Below are 18,910 nucleotides of genomic sequence, written 5' to 3'. Positions count from 1 at the left end.
ACAGTCATTTTACCTAATAGAGGTATTTCAGTCATTTTACCCTATGGGGGTAATTTGGTCATTTTACCCTATGGGGGTAATTTGGTCATTTTACGCTATAGGGGTAATTCGGTCATTTTGTCCTACGGGGGTATTTCAGTAATTTTACCCTGTGGGGGTCTCGATGCAAATATCGACCTCTCGAAAGGTTCGCAGTGGCCTCGTATGACTCAGGTACCCTAAATGGCCATAATAGCGTAAATGGGCCCAAGGCCTATTACTCGACCCAAGTGGGCCCACACGCTCGTGCAGCCCGCTCAGCCTAGATCTCGCCATGGGTATGAGATTTACATAGCCTAGTCCAGTATTTGCCACAAATCGTGAATTTCGTCTGTGTGGGGCCCATGAGCCTATTGAGCCCACACGGCCCATTTTAGCCTAACGTGGTCCATTACAGCCTAAGCCCATGAAAATGCTCATGGAGGCCTCCACAGTTTATCACCCATTGTTCATGGGTTTGGCTTACCACACGAGTGATCGCACGCTGGTGTGGTCTCAAAGCCGTATTTCTGGCTTTTCGGCTTTTGCCATTCTACTGTTACAGTGGGCTGGTTACACATCAAGACTTGAACCCCTGACTTCTCAGACACTTCCAAACACTCCTAAATCACTAAACCACTAAAGCAGACAATCATTAATTTCCATACCTATCATCAAATGATTGGTGATGCATAGCAAATTCTAAACTCACTTAAAACTGAAGGTTTCCACAAATCCAACAAAACCTTATAATAGAATATATACACTAGATTTGTTAGATTAATGTATTTGATTGATCTGGTGCCCACACCAACATAAGATTGATGAAAACACCATGATAATCAATGTTATTATTGTTAATTTGTTTCAATACACACATTTCATTATTAATTATATGTTATTTTCAAACACACATTTATGTTCTAAATTTATCATTTACACATGTACACGTGTGCAAAAAAATTGTAATTATCTCTTATTAGGAGAGAAAAAGAGAATAGGGTGGAATGGCATAAAAGAAAATTTATTGACAATCATTCACAAAAAATCACAAATGTAGTATGCTTGGGTATCAAATTTTGGATGTAAAAAAGGGAGGACAAATGCATATGAAAATAGTGTTTTTAGCAAGGATGACCGATTGTGTAGCTGACTGGTCCGACATACTTTGTGAGTTCGGGGACCATTTGACCGGGTTTGAAAGGCATCATTTTGTCAGCACCAAATTGCTTGCTAGCACTCGGATTACTCGATGGAGTAAAAAAGGCACTATTCTTGAAGTCGTCACCCTGTGATACCCAGTTCCAATTCTTCCACTGTGCCAGTTTTAAGAGGCCCCTACAAGTCACCTCCTAAGCCGCGAAGGTGCCCGACACAAAATACCTGTTGTGTTGGATGATAAGTGTAGGGTGGTTGGTGCCACCAATGGCATACAGGAACCTGTCATTGTAGTCATTGCTAACGACATGAATAAAACCAAAGGCACCTTGGCATCCTATCTACCAATCCTTTACCGAAGTGGTTCAAAGCAAGAGTGACCTGCATCTTCTCGTTGGCATTGTAGGAGTCACTTGCTCCGAACAACATCACCTGTAATTTATTTCATTTTAATTATACTATTTTTTTCAATCAGAAAATTCCTCATCGTGCCTAATTTAAAATACAAAAGAAAAGTAAGATTACATTGTCGTGGTAACCGAAGTGGCAGTTAGAAATGATAACGACAGTGGAACCTTGAATGACATCGATAAAACCATAGGCGCAATGGTGAAGGGAAAGATAGTCGAGCCAAATGTTGGTTGTTCCGAGAATAGAGACCCTATCACTGTTGTTGGCACTCTGTAACCCAAGGTGGTTTTCACCATCTTTGATCTTGCCACCCTTGGCGAGCATAATGTGATGGATTTGGAGGCCATGGCAAATGATAGTCTTCCTAAATTGGACAGTAATACCAGCACCATTGCAAATTTCCACATTGGCTCCCCCCGCATCAATGGTCTTATCACTTGTAACAATATGCTCATGTTCTAGCTCGATGGTCTTCGACCCTTTGAAAGTGATCCAAAGTGGTCTGGTTTTGGTGAGAACATGATGAAGAGTTCCAGACTTGGGGTCAGCCGCATTATCAATAGGGTCAGTGACCACGTAAAACTCACCACCCATTCCATTGGTAGTACCACGAGTAAATCAAGGGGCACAGTTGGCCAACTTCTTCCTATTCTTTTCCCAGTTAGGATCACATTGCCAACAACTATCAACGGGGTTGGTAACCTCACATGGACCCTTTTTTGATTCCACCAACACCCTTTAGGTGATATAAAACTCGAGCATGGTCGTCGAGAAGTGGTCATTGTAATGGCGGACCACCTCCTCTGGGTTGTGGTGATAGGCCTTGTCCAGGTTCTCAATGCGTTCCAATTCTCGTGCCTTCCAGTACTCCTCATAGTCGATGATGTGAGCTTCTAAGGTTGGGATTACGATAAGAAATAACAACAGAAAAAAACTATAGCTATAACTAGAAATACCCACAGTGGTTCTTCTTTTATCTATCAAAGCCTAGCTCTTGGAAACAACTGGTTGGATGCAAACAGGACCTTGATAGGATACGAGAGACAAGCTATGACAAGAAATAGTAGAACTCGAGCTTGATTTGCTTGGAACACCATCATCATGTGGCTATTTATACTACACCGGGATTAATTAAAATTACCAAATTTATAGAACACAGTTGGCTACTAGTGTCTCGAGTGCGTAAAAAACGTTTGGAATTTCATTTCCTTTTTTGTTTGGATAGGACTTGTTGAGGTTTTTTTGAATTTTTACGCCATTCTGGATGTCTAATTTCAGAAATTGGAAAAATAAATTCTCTAATTCTTCTCCACTCATTATACTCTTCAACATTTCCAAATGAAACGTCTGTGCTTTCAATTTCAAGATTTTAGTCCTTCCACTTGGCTGATTTAAAAAATAAAACTTCAATCGATAAGAGAGTTTATTGATATCTTTTAAATCTGAATATGTGATATGAACTGGACTGTAATTTTTTAATTAGACCTTTGAATATAAAAGTACTAAGTATTCAAATTTAACAAATTTTGTTAGTAGTGTTATCAATGATATATATTTTTAAAAATTATATTAAATTGAGTAAGTAAACCTGTAACTTGATGTGATTTTAAAAATAGAAGGATGAAATTGTAAAAGTCTAAAATGGTACAGAGATTAGAGGTGAAATTCAACATTTTGAGTGATTTTTAATGCATATTTCATTCTCGTTACAATCTACACTAACATTTATTGAAGTCCTTAACTAATTCAGTGACACGAGTCGATCGAGCACCGACTCTATTACAGAAACTAGAAATACTTTTATTTCGTATTTAAAATAAGTTATATTATTCAAGGATATTTTAAATTTTATTATTTCGAAAAATATATAAAATATGCTTTCGAAGGGATTTGAACCCACATCAATTCCTCAGTTAGTAAAACCTTAAATTAACCCCTACCAAAACATTGAATTTCTTTAATGAATTTTAATTTTTTATGCATACTTTATTACCTCCATCAATTATAGAAAACTATATTACTATTTAAGCCCTTGACTAAGTTGATACCATGCGTCAAATAAGGATCAACTCCAAATATAGATGTCAAATTACTAATCCTATGTACTCTCAGCTTTACAAGTTTTCTTGTTTCAGTATTTGACTCTATACTGGTAAAAGCAGCGTCATTTGTGGCATTTCAAGCCTATCAAGTGAACTTCTTTAAAGAAATCTTTTAAAAGTATTAGTGGCCTTGGATGACTCCCCGACCCTCACCGAGCCTTAAAAAAATCTAACTCATACACCACATTAAATACATACTTGATGTCTCCATTATAAATGATGTTGTAAAAAATCAATTTAGTTCATGGTGATGCAAGAACACCAAGAGGAATCACCATTGCGATTGCATTAATAGGAATATTACTATATGAGGAACACTCATGATTCTTCTTTCTTTCTTTTTCTTGATTTCATGTGCTCTGAAAAATAACTGAGTACCAGAATATGTAAGTTGGGACATACAAAATTTATAGAAACTAAATGGTCCCAAGATTGTTAAATTTTTTAATTAATTACGCAACTTTAGTTCTAACCAAATATTTAATTTCATTAATTTCCATACCTGTCATTAAATGATTGGTGACACATAGCGAATTCTAAACTCACTTAAAACTGAAGCTTTCCACAAATCCAACAAAACCTTGCAATAGAATATATACACTAGATATGTTAGATTCATGTATTTGATTGATTCGGTGCCTACACCAACTAAAGATTGATGAAAACACCATGATAAAGAATGTTATTATTGTTACTTTGCTTCAAACCACACATTTCATTATTCATTATATGTTACTTTCAAACACATATTTATGTTCTAAATTTATGATTTCCACAGATACGAATGTGAAAAAAATTGTAATTATCTATTAGTAGGAGAGAAGAAGAGAATAGGGTGGAATTGCATAAAAGAAAACTTACTGACAACCATTCACAAAAAATCCAGGTTTGAAAGGCATCATTTTGTCGGCACCAAATTGCTTGCTGGCACTTGGATTACCGGATGGTGTAAAAAAGGCACCGTTCTCGAAGTGGTCAAACTTTGATACCAAGTTCCAATTCTTCCACTGTGTTGGCTTTAAGAGGCCCCTACAGGTCACCTCCTTAGCCCCGAAGGTGGTTGGAGCGGAATATGTATTGCCCCGATTGATAATTGTAAGGTTGCCGGTGACGCCAGTGGCATACAGGAACCACTGATTGGAGTCATTGTTGACGACATGAATAAAACCAAACCGGCACCTAGGCATCCTCTCTACCAGTCCTTTATCGAAGTGGCTCAAAGCAACAGTGACCTGCATCTTCTTGTTGACACTGGAAGAGTCGCTTGCTCCGAACAATATCACTTGTAATTTTTTTTCATTTCAATTGTACAATTTTGTCAATCAAAAAATTTCTCGTCGTGCCTAGTTTAAAATAGAAAGGAAACTAAGATTACATCATTGTGCTCAGTGAAGTGGTAGTTAGAAATGGTAACGGTAGTGGATCCTTGAATGACATTGATAAGGCCATCGGCACAATGGTGAAGGGAAAGATGGTTAAGCCAAATATTGGTTGCTCCGAAAAGAAAGACCCCATCTCCATCGCTGGCACCCCATAACCCACGGTGGTTGCCACCATCCTTGATCTTGCCACCCTTGGTAGGAATAATGTGATGGATTTGAAGGCCATGGATAATGATGTTCATCACAAATTGGACAGTAATACCAGCACCATTGCAAATTTCCACGTTGGCTACCCTCGCATCAATGGTCTTATTACTTGTAACAATGAGCTCTTGTTCCAGCTTGATGGTCATAGACCCTTTGAAAGTGATCCAAAGCGGTCCAGTTTGGATGATAGCATGATGCAGAGTTCCAGGCTTGGGGTCAGCAGCATTATCAATAGGTTCAATGACCATGTAAAACACACCACCCTTTCCACTGGTAGTACCACGAGCAAATCCAGGGGCACACTAGGCCAACTTCTTCCTGTTCTTTTCCTAGTCAGGATCACATCACTAGCAACTATCAATGTGGTTGGTAACCTCACAGAGACCCTTTTTCGATTCTTCCAACCCCTTTTGGTGATATAAAACTCGAGCATTGTCCTAGAGAAGTGGTCATTGTAATGGCGGACCACCTCCTCTGGGTTGGGGTGATAGGCCTTGTCCATGTTCTCAATGGCTTCCAATTCTCGTGCCTTCCAGTACTCGTCATTTTTAGTGATATGAGTTTCTAAGGTTGGGATTATGACAACAAATAACAATAGAAAGAAACTATAACTACAAAAATACACGTAGTGGTTCTTATTTTAACTATCAAAGCCTAGCTCTTGGAAACAACTGGTTGGATGCAAACAGGACCCTAATAGGATAGGAGAGACAAGCTACGACACCAAAAGCTTGAGCTCGAGCTTGATTTGCTCGGAACACCATCATTATGTCGCTATTTATACTACACCGGGATTCATTAAAATTACCAAATTTACAAAACACACATGACTACCAGTGTTTCAAGTTCGTAAAAAATGTTTGGATTTTCTTTTTCTTTTCTTTTTGGATAGAAATAGTTGACGTTTTTCTTGCATTTTTTATGCCATTCTGAACATCTAATTTTAGAAATCACACTTGACTACTAGTGTTTCGAGTGCGTAAAAAATGTTTGGATTTTCTTTTTCTTTTTTTTTTTGGAGAGAAATACTTGACGTTTTTCTTGCATTTTTTACGCCATTCTGAACGTCTAATTTTAGAAATTACAAAAAAAATTCTCTAATTATCCTTCAATCCCTCTACTCTTCAACATTTCAAGATGAAACCTCTTTGCTTTCAATTTCAAGATTTTAGTCCTTCCACTTCACTGATTTAAAAAATAAAAGTTCAATTGGTAAGAAAGTTTATTGATTTCTCTTAAATCAATATGTGATATGAATTGGACTCTAATTTTTAATTTGACCTTTGAATATAAAATTACTAAGTATTCAAATTTAACGAATTGTTTTAGTAGTGCTATCAATTTGATATTTTTTTCCAAAATTATATTAAACTGAATAAGTAAAGCATCAAATTCATGTAATTTTAAAAATAGAACAATGAAATTTTAAAGGCCTAAAAGAGTACAAAGATTCAAGGGGAAATTAAACCTTTGTGGTGATTTTTAATGCATATTTCATTATCGTTACAATTTATACTAACTTTTATAGAAGTCCTTAACTAATTCAGTGAAACGAGTCGATCGAGCACTGACTCTATTTCAGAAATTAGAAATACTTTCATTTCATGTTTAAAATAAATTATATTATTGAAGGCTACTTTAGTTCTTATTATTTTAGAATAATATAAAATATGTTGTCGAAGGTATTTGAACCAACATCAATTATTATGTTACTAAAACCTTAAATTTAACACTGTACCAAAACATTGATTTTCTTTTATGAATTTCAATTTTATTACGCATACTTTATTACCTCCATCAATTATAAATATCTATACGATTATTTAAGCCCTTGACTAAGTTGATACCACGCGTCAACTAAGGATCAACTCAAAACATACATGTCAAATTATTAATCCTATGTCCTCTCGGCTTTGCAAATTTTTTTTCTTCGGAATTTGACTCTATACTGGTAAAAGCAACATCATTTGTGGAAGCTCAAACCTATCAAGTGAACTTCTTTAACGAAATCTTTTAAAAGTATTAGGGGCCTTGGACGGCTCCCTGACCCTCGCTGAGCCTTAAAGAAATCAAACTCATACACCACCTTAAATGCATACTTCAATTTAGCTCATGGTGATGCAAGAACACCGGGAGGAATTGCCATTGCCATTGCATTAATAGGAATATTACTATATGAGGAACACTCATGATTCTTCTTTCTTTCTTTTCTTTATTTGATGTATTTTGAAAAATGACTGAATACCTGAATATGTAAGTTGGGACATACAAAATTTATAAAAAGTAAATGGTCTCACGATTGTTCAAATTTTTAATTAATTCTACAACTTTAGTTCTAACCATTTACTTAATTTCATTAATTTCGATACATGCCATGAAATGATTGGTGACACATAGCAAATTCTAAACTCACTTAAAACTGAAGGTTTCCACAATTCCAACAAAACCTTGCAATAGAATATATATACTAGATATGTTAGATTAATGTATTTCATTGATTTCGTGCCTACACCAACTAAAGATTGATGAAAACACCATGATAATCAATGTTATTATTGTTACTTTGTTTCAAACCACACGTTTCATTATTCATTATATGTTATTTTCAAACACACATTTATGTTCTAAATTTATGATTTCCACGGATACGCGTGTGAAAAAAATTGTAATTATCTATTAGTATGAGAGAAGAAGAGAAAGGGTGGAATCGCATAAAAGAAAATTTACTGACAATCATTCAGAAAAAATCCCAAATGTACTATGCTTGGGTACGAAATATTGTTCATAAAAAAGGGAGGACACATGCATATAAAAATAGTGTTTTTAGCAAGGACGACCTATTGTACAGCTGAGTGGTCCGGCATACTTTGTGAGTTCTGGGACCATTTCACCAGGTTTGAAAGGCATCATTTTGTCGGTACCAAATTGCTTGCTAGGACTTGGATTACCGGATGGTGTAAAAACGACACTGTTCTCGAAGTGGTCACCCTTTGATACCTAGTTCCAATTCTTCCACTGTGCTGGCTTTAAGAGGCCCCTACAGGTCACCTTTTTAACCCCAAAGGTGCCTAGCACAAAATACCTATTGCCCTGGCTGATAATTGTAGGGTTGCTGGTGTCGCCAATGGCATACAGGAACCAGTGATTGTAGTCATTGTTGATGACATGAATAAAACCAAATCGACACCTAGGCATCCTCTCTACGAATCCTTTACCGAAGTGGTTCAAAGCAACAGTGACCTACATCTTCTTGTCGGCACTGTAAGAGTCGTTCGCTCCGAACAACATCACCCGTAAATTTTTCCATTTCAATTGTACTATTTTTGTCAATTAAAAAATTCCTCGTCATGCCTAGTTTAAAATAGAAAGGAAAGTAAGCTTACATCGTTGTGGTCAGTGAAGTGGAAGTTAGAAATGGTAACGGTAGTTGATCCTTGACCAACATCGATAAGGCCATTGGCACAATGGTTAAGGGAAAGATGGTCAAGCCAAACATTGGTTGCTTCAAAAAGAGAGACCCCATCTCTGTCGTTGTCACCCCGTAACCTATGGTGGTTTTCACCATACTTGATCTTGCCACCATTGGCGGGGATAATGTGATGGATTTGTAGGCCGTGGATAATGACATTCTTTGCAAATTGGATAGTGATACCAGTACCATTACAAATTTCCACATAGGCTCCCCTCGCATCAATGGTCTTATCACTTGTAACAATGAGCTCCTGTTCCAGCTTGATTGTCATGGACCCTTTGAAAGTGATCCAAAGTGGTCCAGTTTGGGTGACAGCATGACGTAGAGTTCCAGGCTTGGGGTCAGCAGCATTACCAGTAGGTTTAGTAACCACGTAAAACTCAGCACCCTTTCCACCAATAGTACCAGGAGCAAATCCAGGGGCACAGTCAGCCAACTTCTTCGTATTCTTTTCCCAGTCAGGATGACATCACCAGCAATTGTCAAAGTGCTTGGTAACCTCATAGGGACCCATTTTTTATTTTGCCAACACCCTTTTGGTGATGTAAAACTCAAGCATGGTCCTAGAGAAGTAGTTATTGTAATGGCGGACCACCTCCTCTGGGTTGTAGGGATAGGCCTTATCCAGGTTCTCAATGGCTTCCAATTCTCATGCCTTCTATTACTTGTCATATTCAGCGATATGAGCTTCTAGGGTTGGGATTAAGACAACAAATAACAACAGAAAGAAACTATAACTATAACTAGAAATATCGATAGTGGTTCTTATTTTAACTATGAAAGCCTAGCTATTGGAAACAATTGGTTGGATGCAAACAGGACCCTAGTAGGATAGGAGAGACAAGCTACGACACCAAAAACTTGAACTCGAGCTTGATTTGCTTGAAACACCATCATTATGTCACTATTTATACAACACCGTGATTCATTAAAATTACCAAATTCACAAAACACACTTGACTACCAGTGTTTTGAGTGCGTAAAAAATATTTGGATTTTCATTTTCTTTTTTTTCTGGATGGAAATAGTTGACGTTTTTCTTGCCTTTTTTACGCCATTCTGAACGTCTAATTTTAGAAATTACAAAAAAAAATTCTCTAATTATCCTCCAATCCTCTACTCTTCTACATTTCCAGATGAAACCTCTTTGCTTTCAATTTCAAGATTTTAGTCCTTCCATTTGGCTAATTTTAAAAATAAAAGTTCAATTGGTAAGAGAGTTTATTGGTTTCTCTTAAATCTGAATATGTGATATGAATTTAACTCTAATTTTTTACTTGGACCTTTGAATAAAAAAGTACTAAGTATTCAAATTTTAAAAGTCTAAAAAAGTACAGAGACTCAAGGGGAAATTGAACCTCTTCGGTGATTTTTAATGCATATTTCAATATCATTACAGTCTATACTTACTTTTATAGAAGTCTTTAACTAATACGGTGACACGAGTCGATCGAGCACCAATTCAATTATGGAAATTAGAAATACTTTCCTCTCATGTTTAAAATAAGTTATATTATTGAAGGCAATTTTAGTTCTTATTATTTTAAAAGAATATAAAATATGCTGTTGAAAGGATTTGAACCCACATCAATTATTATGTTAGGAAAACCTTAAATTTAACACTGTACCAAAACATTGATTTTCTTTTATGAATGCCAATTTTTTTACGCACACTTTATTAACTCTGTTGATTATAAATATCTATACGATTGTTTAAGCCCTTGACTAAGTTGATACCACACTTCAACTAAGGATCAACACAAAACATAGATGCCAAAATATAAATCCTATGTCCTATCGGTTTTGTAAGTATTTTTTCTTCAGTATTTGACTCTATACTGGTAAAAGCAACATCATTTGTGGGAGCTCAAACCAATCAAGTGAACTTCTTTAAAGAAATCTTTTAAAAGTATTAGTGGCCCTGGACGGCTCCCCGACCCTTACTGAGCCTTAAAGAAATCAAACGCATACACCACCGTAAAAGTATACTTGATGTCTCCGTTATAAATGTTGTAGTAAAAAATCAACTTACTTCACAGTGATGCAAGAACACTGGGAGGAAACGCCATTGTGATTGCATTAATTGGAATATTATTGTATGAGGAACACTCATGTTTCTTCTTCTTTCTGTGCTCGATTTGATGTGTTTTGAAAAATGATTGAGTACCTAAATATGTAAGTTAGGACATACAAAATTTATAGAAACTAAATGGTCTCACGATTGTTAAAATTTTTAATTAATTATGCAAATTTAGTTCTAACAAATTATTTAATTTCATTAATTTCCATACCTGTCATGAAATGATTGGTGACACATAGCAAATTCTAAACTCACTTAAAATTGAAGGTTTCCACAAATCCAACAAAACCTTGCAATAGAATATATATACAAGATATGTTAGATTAATGTATTTGATTGATTTGGTGCCTACACCAACTAAAGATTGATGAAAACACCATGATAATCAATGTTATTATTGTTACTTTGTTTCAAACCACACATTTCATTATTCATTATATGTTATTTTCAAACACACATTTATGTTCTAAATTTATGATTTTCACAGATACGCATGTGAAAAAAATTGTAATTATCCATTAGTTGGAAAGAAGAAGAGAATAGGGTGGAATTGCATAAAAGAAAATTTATTGACAATCATTCACAAGAAAACCCAAATGTATTGTGCTTGGGTGTCATATATTGTACATAAATAAGAGAGGACACATGCATATAAAAATAGTGTTTTTAGCAAGGACGACCGATTATACAGTTGAGTGGTCCGGCATACTTTGTAGGTTTGGGGACCATTTGACCGGGTTTGAAAGGCATCATTTTGTCGGCACCAAATTGCTTGTTGGCACTTGGATTACCGGATGGCATAAAAAAAGCACCGTTCTCGAAGTGGTCACCCTGTGATACCCAGTTCCAATTCTTCCACTGCGCTGGCTTTAAGAGGCCCCTACAGGTCACCTCCTTAGCCCCGAAGGTGCCTAGCGCAGAATACCTATTGCCCTGGCTGATAATTGTAGGGTTGCAGGTGCCAACAATGGCATAAAGAATTAGTGATTGTAGTCATTATTGATGACATGAATACAACTAAATCGACACCTAGGCATCCTCTCTACCAATCCTTTACCGAAGTGGCTCAAAGTAAGAGTTGCTCGCTCCGAACAACATCACCTGTAATTTTTTTCATTTCAATTGTACTATTTCTGTCAATTAAAAAATTTCTCGTCATGCCTAGTTTAAAATAGAAAGGAAAGTAAGATTACATCGTTGTTGTGAGTGAAGTGGCAGTTAGAAATGGTAACGACAGTTGATCCTTGAATGAAATCGATAAGGCCATTGGCGCAATGGTGAAGGGAAAGATGGTCGAGCTAAGTGTTGGTTGCTCCGAAAAAAGAGACCCCATCTCTGTCGCTGGCACCCCGTAATCCATGGTAGTTTTCACCATCTTTGATCTTACCACCCTTGGCGGGAAAAATTTGATGGATTTGAAGGCCATAGATAATGACGTTCTTCGCAAATTGGATAGTAATACCAGCACCATTGCAAATTTCTACATTGGCTCCCCTCGCATCAATGGTCTTATCACTTGTAACAATGAGCTCCTGTTCCAGCTTGATGGTCATGGACGTTTTGAAAGTGATCCAAGGTGGTCCAGTTTGGGTGATAGCATGACGTAGAGTTCTAGGCTTGGGATCAGCAGCATTATCAATGGGGTCAATGACCGCGTAAAACTCACCACCCTTTCCACCGGTAGTACCACGAGCAAATCTAGGGGTATAGTAAGTCAACTTCTTCCTATTCATTTCCCAGTCAGGATCACATCGCCAAAACTGTCAACGTGGTTGTTAACCTCAAAGGGACCCTTTTTCGATTCTGCCAACAGCCTTTTAGTGTTATAAAACTCAATCATTGTCCTAGAGAAGTGGTCATTGTAATGGCGATCCACCTCCTCCAGGTTGGAGTGATAGGCCTTGTCCAGGTTCTCAATGTCTTCCAATTCTCGTGCCTTCCAGTACTCGTCATATTTAGCGATATGAGCTTCTAGGGTTGGGATTGTGACAACAATTAACAATAGAAAGAAACCATAGCTATAACTAGAAATACCCATAGTGGTTCTTATTTTAACTATCAAAGCTTAGCTCTAGGAAACAATTGGTTGGATACAAATAGGACCCTAATAGGATAGGAGAGACAAGCTACGACACCAGAAACTTGAACTCGAGCTTGACTTGCTTGGAACACTGTAACGCCCCAAAATATAAGTCTCTAATTTTTGCATGTTTTGACACTGATCGCTTGTTTACTCTAATGGCTAAGTGATTTAGGTGTGTTTAGGAGTGTTTGATGAGCCTGGGTTCAAGTCTTGGCCTTGGCAAAATTTTTAATTTTTGCTCTTAAATGAACCTTAACATAGGCATGTAGGTCTTATAAATTTTAGTGATAGTTTTATGTCACAAGAAAAGCTTATGATCTAGTGGCAAGGTGGTGTGTTGAGTAACTGGGAGGTTTGAGGTTGAAGTCCTGGGTTGCGCAATGGAGTATTTATTTTGCTACTTAAGCTGGATAGGTGGTGGAGTTGGACTAGAATACTGCTGAGAGGAATTTGAACTGGTATGGAGGGAGTTGAGGAAGGATATGATGGAGAAAATCAAAGAGGGATAAGGGGAGGGATTTTAGAAGAAAATCAAGGAGTTTGAGAGTGAGGGGGAGTTGTGTCGTTTGGGGGTATTCTAACAGTGAGAATTCGGCTAGGGAAGGTTATTGTGCTGAATTTAGTTATTTTTCGTCAAAGGTTTCAGTTTCGATTTTTATTTCTTTGGAGTACTCTCTCAGTTTGCTTAAGTTTCAGTTAGTTTCGAAAGTACATTTAGGGATTGATCACTTTTCGTTTCTTTGCTGCTTTTTCTTCTCTTTTTCCCCATTTGTTGAATCCTCCTATACTCTCTTTTCCTTTTCTCTTTTCTTCTAGCCGAACCTTTCTTCTTTTCTCATTTTCTCCACTGACCGAATAATCTTCCCTTACTGTTTGTGTTTCTATCTTCTATATTCCTTTTTGACTGAGACTTTTTCCTTTTTCTTTGAGGGTGGTGTAGCTGAACGTTATCATTCACTATATCGTTCACTACATTGATTCTCTCTGCTTCTTTTCATGTTTTTCTGCTATAGGTTTCTGACTTTCGGTATGTGGTTTTACTTATCACTTGAGTATATTTGTTCTTCTCCTTCCTATTCAAAACCGAATACTCTTCCTTAACCTTTAATTGCCTTTGGTTGTTTTCTTCCTTTTATGGTGTTGCTCGTTGCGGTTTTAGGGTTCCTTCGAGGAGTAGTGGTTTGCAAGTTGTTGAAATAATCAATCTTGGCTTCAACATTTAATCAAGGTAAGCAGGGTGATTGGGTTTAAGTGCTTTTAAGAGGGCGTTGTACCCTAACGATTATGAACTAACTGTGGGACATGTTTGTTTCTAGGTGGGCGTTCGTGGAAATATTACTCTTCTCGTAAACAAGTGTGTAATCACACTCTCTTTCAACTGCAAATCGGTAAAAGCCGAAAAGCCAAAAAAGACGGCGCTGAGACCGTAAGGGCGTGCGAATGCTCGTGTGGTAAACCGAGGCACTAAACCCAGTGTGGGACTATAGAGGCCCTCATGAGCGTTATCATGGGCTTAGGCCAAAATAGGCCTCTAAAATGACCGAAATACCCCCGAAGGGTAAAATGACCGAAATACCCCCGAAGGGTAAAATGATCGAAATATCCCCATAGGGTAAAATGACTGTTATACCCCTAAGAATTGAAATGTGTGTATGACCGACTTGTTCTATGATATATATACGACTGTTACTGAGTATGACATACTGCATACACGTATGATTTATGACATGACATGCTGCATGGGGTTGGAATTCTAATATAGGAGAAGTATACTATAGTGGTGGCTTTGTCACAAATAGTGTTACTGGCAGCTTTGCTTCGTTACTATTACTGCCAGCTTTGCTGCGATATTGGTGTGTTGGCTCGCTAGGTTGATTTTATCCCCATATGGTACGTTGATGGTATGGAGTGGTGTGTTGGCTGGATTGGGATGGGTTGCATTACTGCATTTGCACTGTTACTCTATTAGGCTAAGGTCCACACTCTGTTACTATATTGGGCTAAGGCCCACACTCTGTTACTATATTGGGCTAAGGCCCACACTCTGTAACTGTATTAGGCTAAGCCCCACACTCTGATACTCTATTGGGCTAAGGCCCACACTCTGTTACTATATAGGGCTCAGGCCCAGACTGATTCTACATGTTGCATGCTGATTGTTTGGTAGAGGATTACACACTGAGTGTTCGTAAACTCACCCTCTCTTCTAACTGTACAGGTAATCCTCAGCCATAGGCAGTTTGGTGCAGCGAGGGACTCAGAGGTGGCCACACAGTCACTGCTGTTCACTTTAGCTTTTATTTTTATTTTAATTAATGAGGTGGGTTTTGGTTTTTGTAAAAAGGCCTTTTAATTTGGTTTTAAATTTTTAATTGGGTTTGTACTTTTATGTTTTATACTGGTAGTTATTTGAAAACGAATTTTGAAAATAATTACGGTTTTCAAATACACGAGCTTTAAACGTTAGAGTTATTAAAATGCTTCCGCGTTTTAAATCAACTTAATATAACAAAAAGCAGTTAACAAGGCAAGCATATGAATAAGTGCTCCGTTAGTTATTAATAAGAGGTTTCCTAAAAAATAAGAAATGAGTTTGTCAACAAGCTAATTTTTCGAGAGAAACTTCAATGTGACACACCAGATACGGCCATAACGTCTAGGTCAGGTTTGGGGTGCCACAAACACTATCATTATGTCGCTATTTATACTACACCGAGATTTATTAAAACTACAAAATTTACAAAACACACTTGGCTACCAGTGTTTCGAGTGCATAAAAAATGTTTGAATTTTGTTTTCCTTTTTTTGATAGAAACAGTTGAGGTTTTTCTTGCCTTTTTTACTCCATTCTGAACGTCTAATTTAAAAAATTAAAAAAAAATCTCTAATATCCTCCAATCCCTTTACTCTTTAACATTACCAGATGAAACCTCTTTGCTTTCAATTTCAAGATTTTAGTCCTTCCACATGGCTGATTTAAAAAATAAAAGTTCAATTGGTAAGAGAGTTGATTGAATTCTCTTAACTCTGAATATGTGATATGAATTGGACTCTAATTTTTTACTTGGACCTTTGAATATAAAAGTACAAAGTATTCAACTGTTAAAAGTCTAAAAGAGTACAGAGATTTAAGGAGAAATTAAACCTCTTTGGTTATTTTTAATGCATATTTCGTTATCGTTACAATCTATACTAACTTTTATAGAAGTCCTTAACTAATTCGGTGACACGAGTCGATTGAGCACCGACTTTATTACAAAAATTAGAAATACTTTCCTTTCATGTTTAAAACAAGTTATATTATTGAAGGCTATTTTAGTTATTATTATTTTAAAAGAATATAAAATATGCTGTCGAAAGGATTTGGACCCACATTAATTATTGTGTTAGTAAAACCTTAAATTTAACAGTGTACCGAAACATTGATTTTCTTTTATGAATTTCAATTTTGTTACGCATACTTTATTACCTCCATCAATTCTAAATATCTATACGATTATTTAAGCCCTTGACTAAGTTGATACCATGCTTTAACTAAGGATCAACTCAAAACATAGATGCCGAATTATTAATCCTATGTCCACTCAGCTGTCCAAGTTTTTTTGCTTCAGAATTTGACTCTATATTGCTAAAAGCAATGTCATTTGTGGGAGCTCAAACCTATCAAGTGAACTTCTTTAAAGAAATATTTTAAAAGTATTAGGGGCCTTGGACGGCTCATCGACCGTCGCTGAGCCTTAAAGAAATCAAACTGATACACCACCTTAAAAGTATACTTGATGTCTCCATTATAAATGTTGTACTACAAAATCAACTTAGTTCATGGTGATGCAAGAACACCGGGAGGAATCCCCATTGCGATTGCATTCAAAGGAATATTACTATATGAGGAACACTCATGATTCTTCTTTCTTTCTTTTCTCGATTTGACATGTTTTGAAAAATGACTGAGTACCCAAATATGTAAGTTGGCACATACAAAATTTATAGAAACTAAATGGTCTCAAGATTGTTAAAATTTTTAATTAATGACCCAACTCTAATTCTAATGAAATATTTAATTTCATTAATTTTGATACCTGTCATGAAATTATTGGTGACACAGAGCGAATTCGAAACTCACTTAAACCTAAAGGTTTCCACAAATCCAACAAAACCTTGCAATAGAATATATATACTAGATATGTTCCATTAATGTATTTGATTGATTTAGTGCCCACACCAACGTAAGATTGATAAAAACACCATGATAATCAATGTTATTATTGCTAATTTGTTTCAAACCACACATTTCATTATTCATTATATGTTATTTTCAAACACATATTTATGTTCTAAAGTTATGATTTCCACAGATACGCGTGTGAAAAAAATTGTAATTATCTATTAGTAGGAGAGAAGAAGAGAATAGGGTGGAATCGCATAAAAGAAAATTTACTGACAATCATTCAGAAAAATCCCAAATGTACTATGCTTGGGTATCAAATGTTGTACGTAAAAAAGGGAGGACACATGCATATAAAAATAGTGTTTTAGCAAGGACAGCCGATTGTGCATCTGAGTGGTCCGACATACTTTGTGAGTTTGGGGACCATTTAACCGGGTCTGAAAGGCATCATTTTGTCAACACCAAATTACTTGTTGGTACTTGGATTATCGGATAGTGTAAAGCAGGCACCTTTTATGAAGTGATCAGCCTGTGCCAGCTTTAAGAGGCCCCTACAGGTCACCTCCTTAGCCTCGAAGGTGTCTGGCACGGAATACTTATTGCCCTGGCTAATAATTGTAGGGTGGCAGGTGCCGCCAATGGCATACAAGAACCAGTGATTGTAGTAATTTTGGAGGACATGAATAAAACCAAACCGGCACCTAGGCATCCTCTCTTCCAATCCTTTGCTGAAGTGGTTCAAACCAACAGTGAGCTGCATCTTCTGGTCGGCACTGTACGAGTTCCTTGCTCCAAAAAACATCACCTGTAATTTTTTTCATTTGAATTGTACTATTTTTCTCAATAAAAAATTTCCTCATCGTGCCTAGTTTAGAATAGAAAGAATAGTAAGATTACATCGTTGTGGTCAGTGAAGTGGCAGTTAGAAATGGCAACGGTTGTGGATCCTTGAATGACATCGATAAGGCCATCGGCACAATGGTGAAGGGAAAGATGGTTGCTCCGAAAAGAAAGACCCCATCTCCGTCGCTGCCACCCCATAACCCATGGTGGTTTTCACCATCCTTGATCATGCCACCCTTGGCAGGAGTAATGTTATAGATTTGAAGGTCATGGATAACGACGTTCTCCGTAAATTGGACAGTAATACTAGCACAATTGCAAATTTTAACATTGGTTCCCCTCGCATCAATGGTCTTATGAATTGTAACAATGAGCTCTTATTTCAGCGTGATGGTCATGGACCCTTTGAAAGAGATCCAAAGTTGTCTAGTTTGTGTGACAGCATGAAGCAGAGTTCCAGGCTTGGGGTCAGCAGCATTATCAAAAAGGTCAATGACCACATAAAACTTACCACCCTTTCCACCGGTAGTACCACGAGCAAATCCAGGGGCACAGTCAGCCAACTTCTTCCTATTCTTTTCCTAGTTAGGATCACATCACCAGCAACTATCAACGTGGTTGGTAACCTCACAGGGACCCTTTTTCATTTTTGCCAACACCCTTTTGGTGATATAAAACTCGAGCATGGTCCTAGAGAAATGGTTATTATAATGGCAGACCACCTCCTCCGGGTTGGGGAGATAGACCTTGAGATATTCAGCGAGATGAGCTTCTAGTTTTGGCATTATGACAACAAATAACAATAGAAAGAAACTATAACTATAACTAGAAATACACATAGTGGTTCTTATTTTAACTATCAAAGCCTATCCCTTGGAAACAACTGGTTGGATGCAAACAAGACCCTAATAGGATTGGAGAGACAAGCTACGAGAAAAAAATTGAACTTGAGCTTGATTTGCTTAGAACACCATCATTATGTCGCT

At 37.0% G+C, this 18,910-nt stretch overlaps 2 protein-coding genes and 3 pseudogenes across 2 annotated transcripts; all 5 read right to left on the bottom strand.

Annotated features, from left to right (window-relative positions):
* Positions 1-1,142: 1,142 nt before the first annotated feature.
* LOC128041049 (pectate lyase-like) lies at positions 1,143-2,181 on the bottom strand. Its single transcript, XM_052630353.1, has 4 exons — positions 1,702-2,181; positions 1,558-1,608; positions 1,402-1,458; positions 1,143-1,307 (listed from the first exon to the last, which is right to left on the bottom strand). Exons 1-4 carry the CDS (start codon positions 2,179-2,181, stop codon positions 1,143-1,145), a joined length of 753 nt encoding a protein of 250 aa, XP_052486313.1.
* A 2,365-nt stretch (positions 2,182-4,546) lies between these two features.
* Positions 4,547-6,045, bottom strand: LOC128041048 (probable pectate lyase P59; annotated as a pseudogene).
* A 2,230-nt stretch (positions 6,046-8,275) lies between these two features.
* On the bottom strand, positions 8,276-9,264 carry LOC105766726 (probable pectate lyase 3; annotated as a pseudogene).
* A 2,864-nt stretch (positions 9,265-12,128) lies between these two features.
* Positions 12,129-12,563, bottom strand: LOC128041047 (probable pectate lyase 3). Its single transcript, XM_052630352.1, has one exon. It carries the CDS (start codon positions 12,561-12,563, stop codon positions 12,129-12,131), a length of 435 nt encoding a protein of 144 aa, XP_052486312.1.
* Positions 12,564-17,547: 4,984 nt separating this feature from the next.
* Positions 17,548-18,709, bottom strand: LOC128041046 (pectate lyase-like; annotated as a pseudogene).
* Positions 18,710-18,910: the final 201 nt, after the last annotated feature.

Source organism: Gossypium raimondii, chromosome 5 (genome assembly GCF_025698545.1).
Source record: "Gossypium raimondii isolate GPD5lz chromosome 5, ASM2569854v1, whole genome shotgun sequence".
Lineage (NCBI taxonomy): Eukaryota > Viridiplantae > Streptophyta > Magnoliopsida > Malvales > Malvaceae > Gossypium > Gossypium raimondii.
Note: the sequence above shows the minus strand (reverse complement) of the source record. Positions and strands in the feature narration are given on the sequence as shown.

What these genes read in the sequence shown, in the direction of transcription:
- LOC128041049 (XM_052630353.1), bottom strand. Translation starts at nt 2,181, where the DNA reads ATGGGTGGTGAGTTTTACGTGGTCACTGACCCTATTGATAATGCGGCT. An exon ending in ACTTCGGTTACCACGACAAT is followed by an intron (nt 1,609 to 1,701) that starts GTAATCTTACTT and finishes AATAAATTACAG; the next exon opens with GTGATGTTGTTCGGAGCAAG. An exon ending in ATGCCAACGAGAAGATGCAG is followed by an intron (nt 1,459 to 1,557) that starts GTCACTCTTGCT and finishes CTACAATGACAG; the next exon opens with GTTCCTGTATGCCATTGGTG.
- LOC128041047 (XM_052630352.1), bottom strand. Translation starts at nt 12,563, where the DNA reads ATGAATAGGAAGAAGTTGACTTACTATACCCCTAGATTTGCTCGTGGT.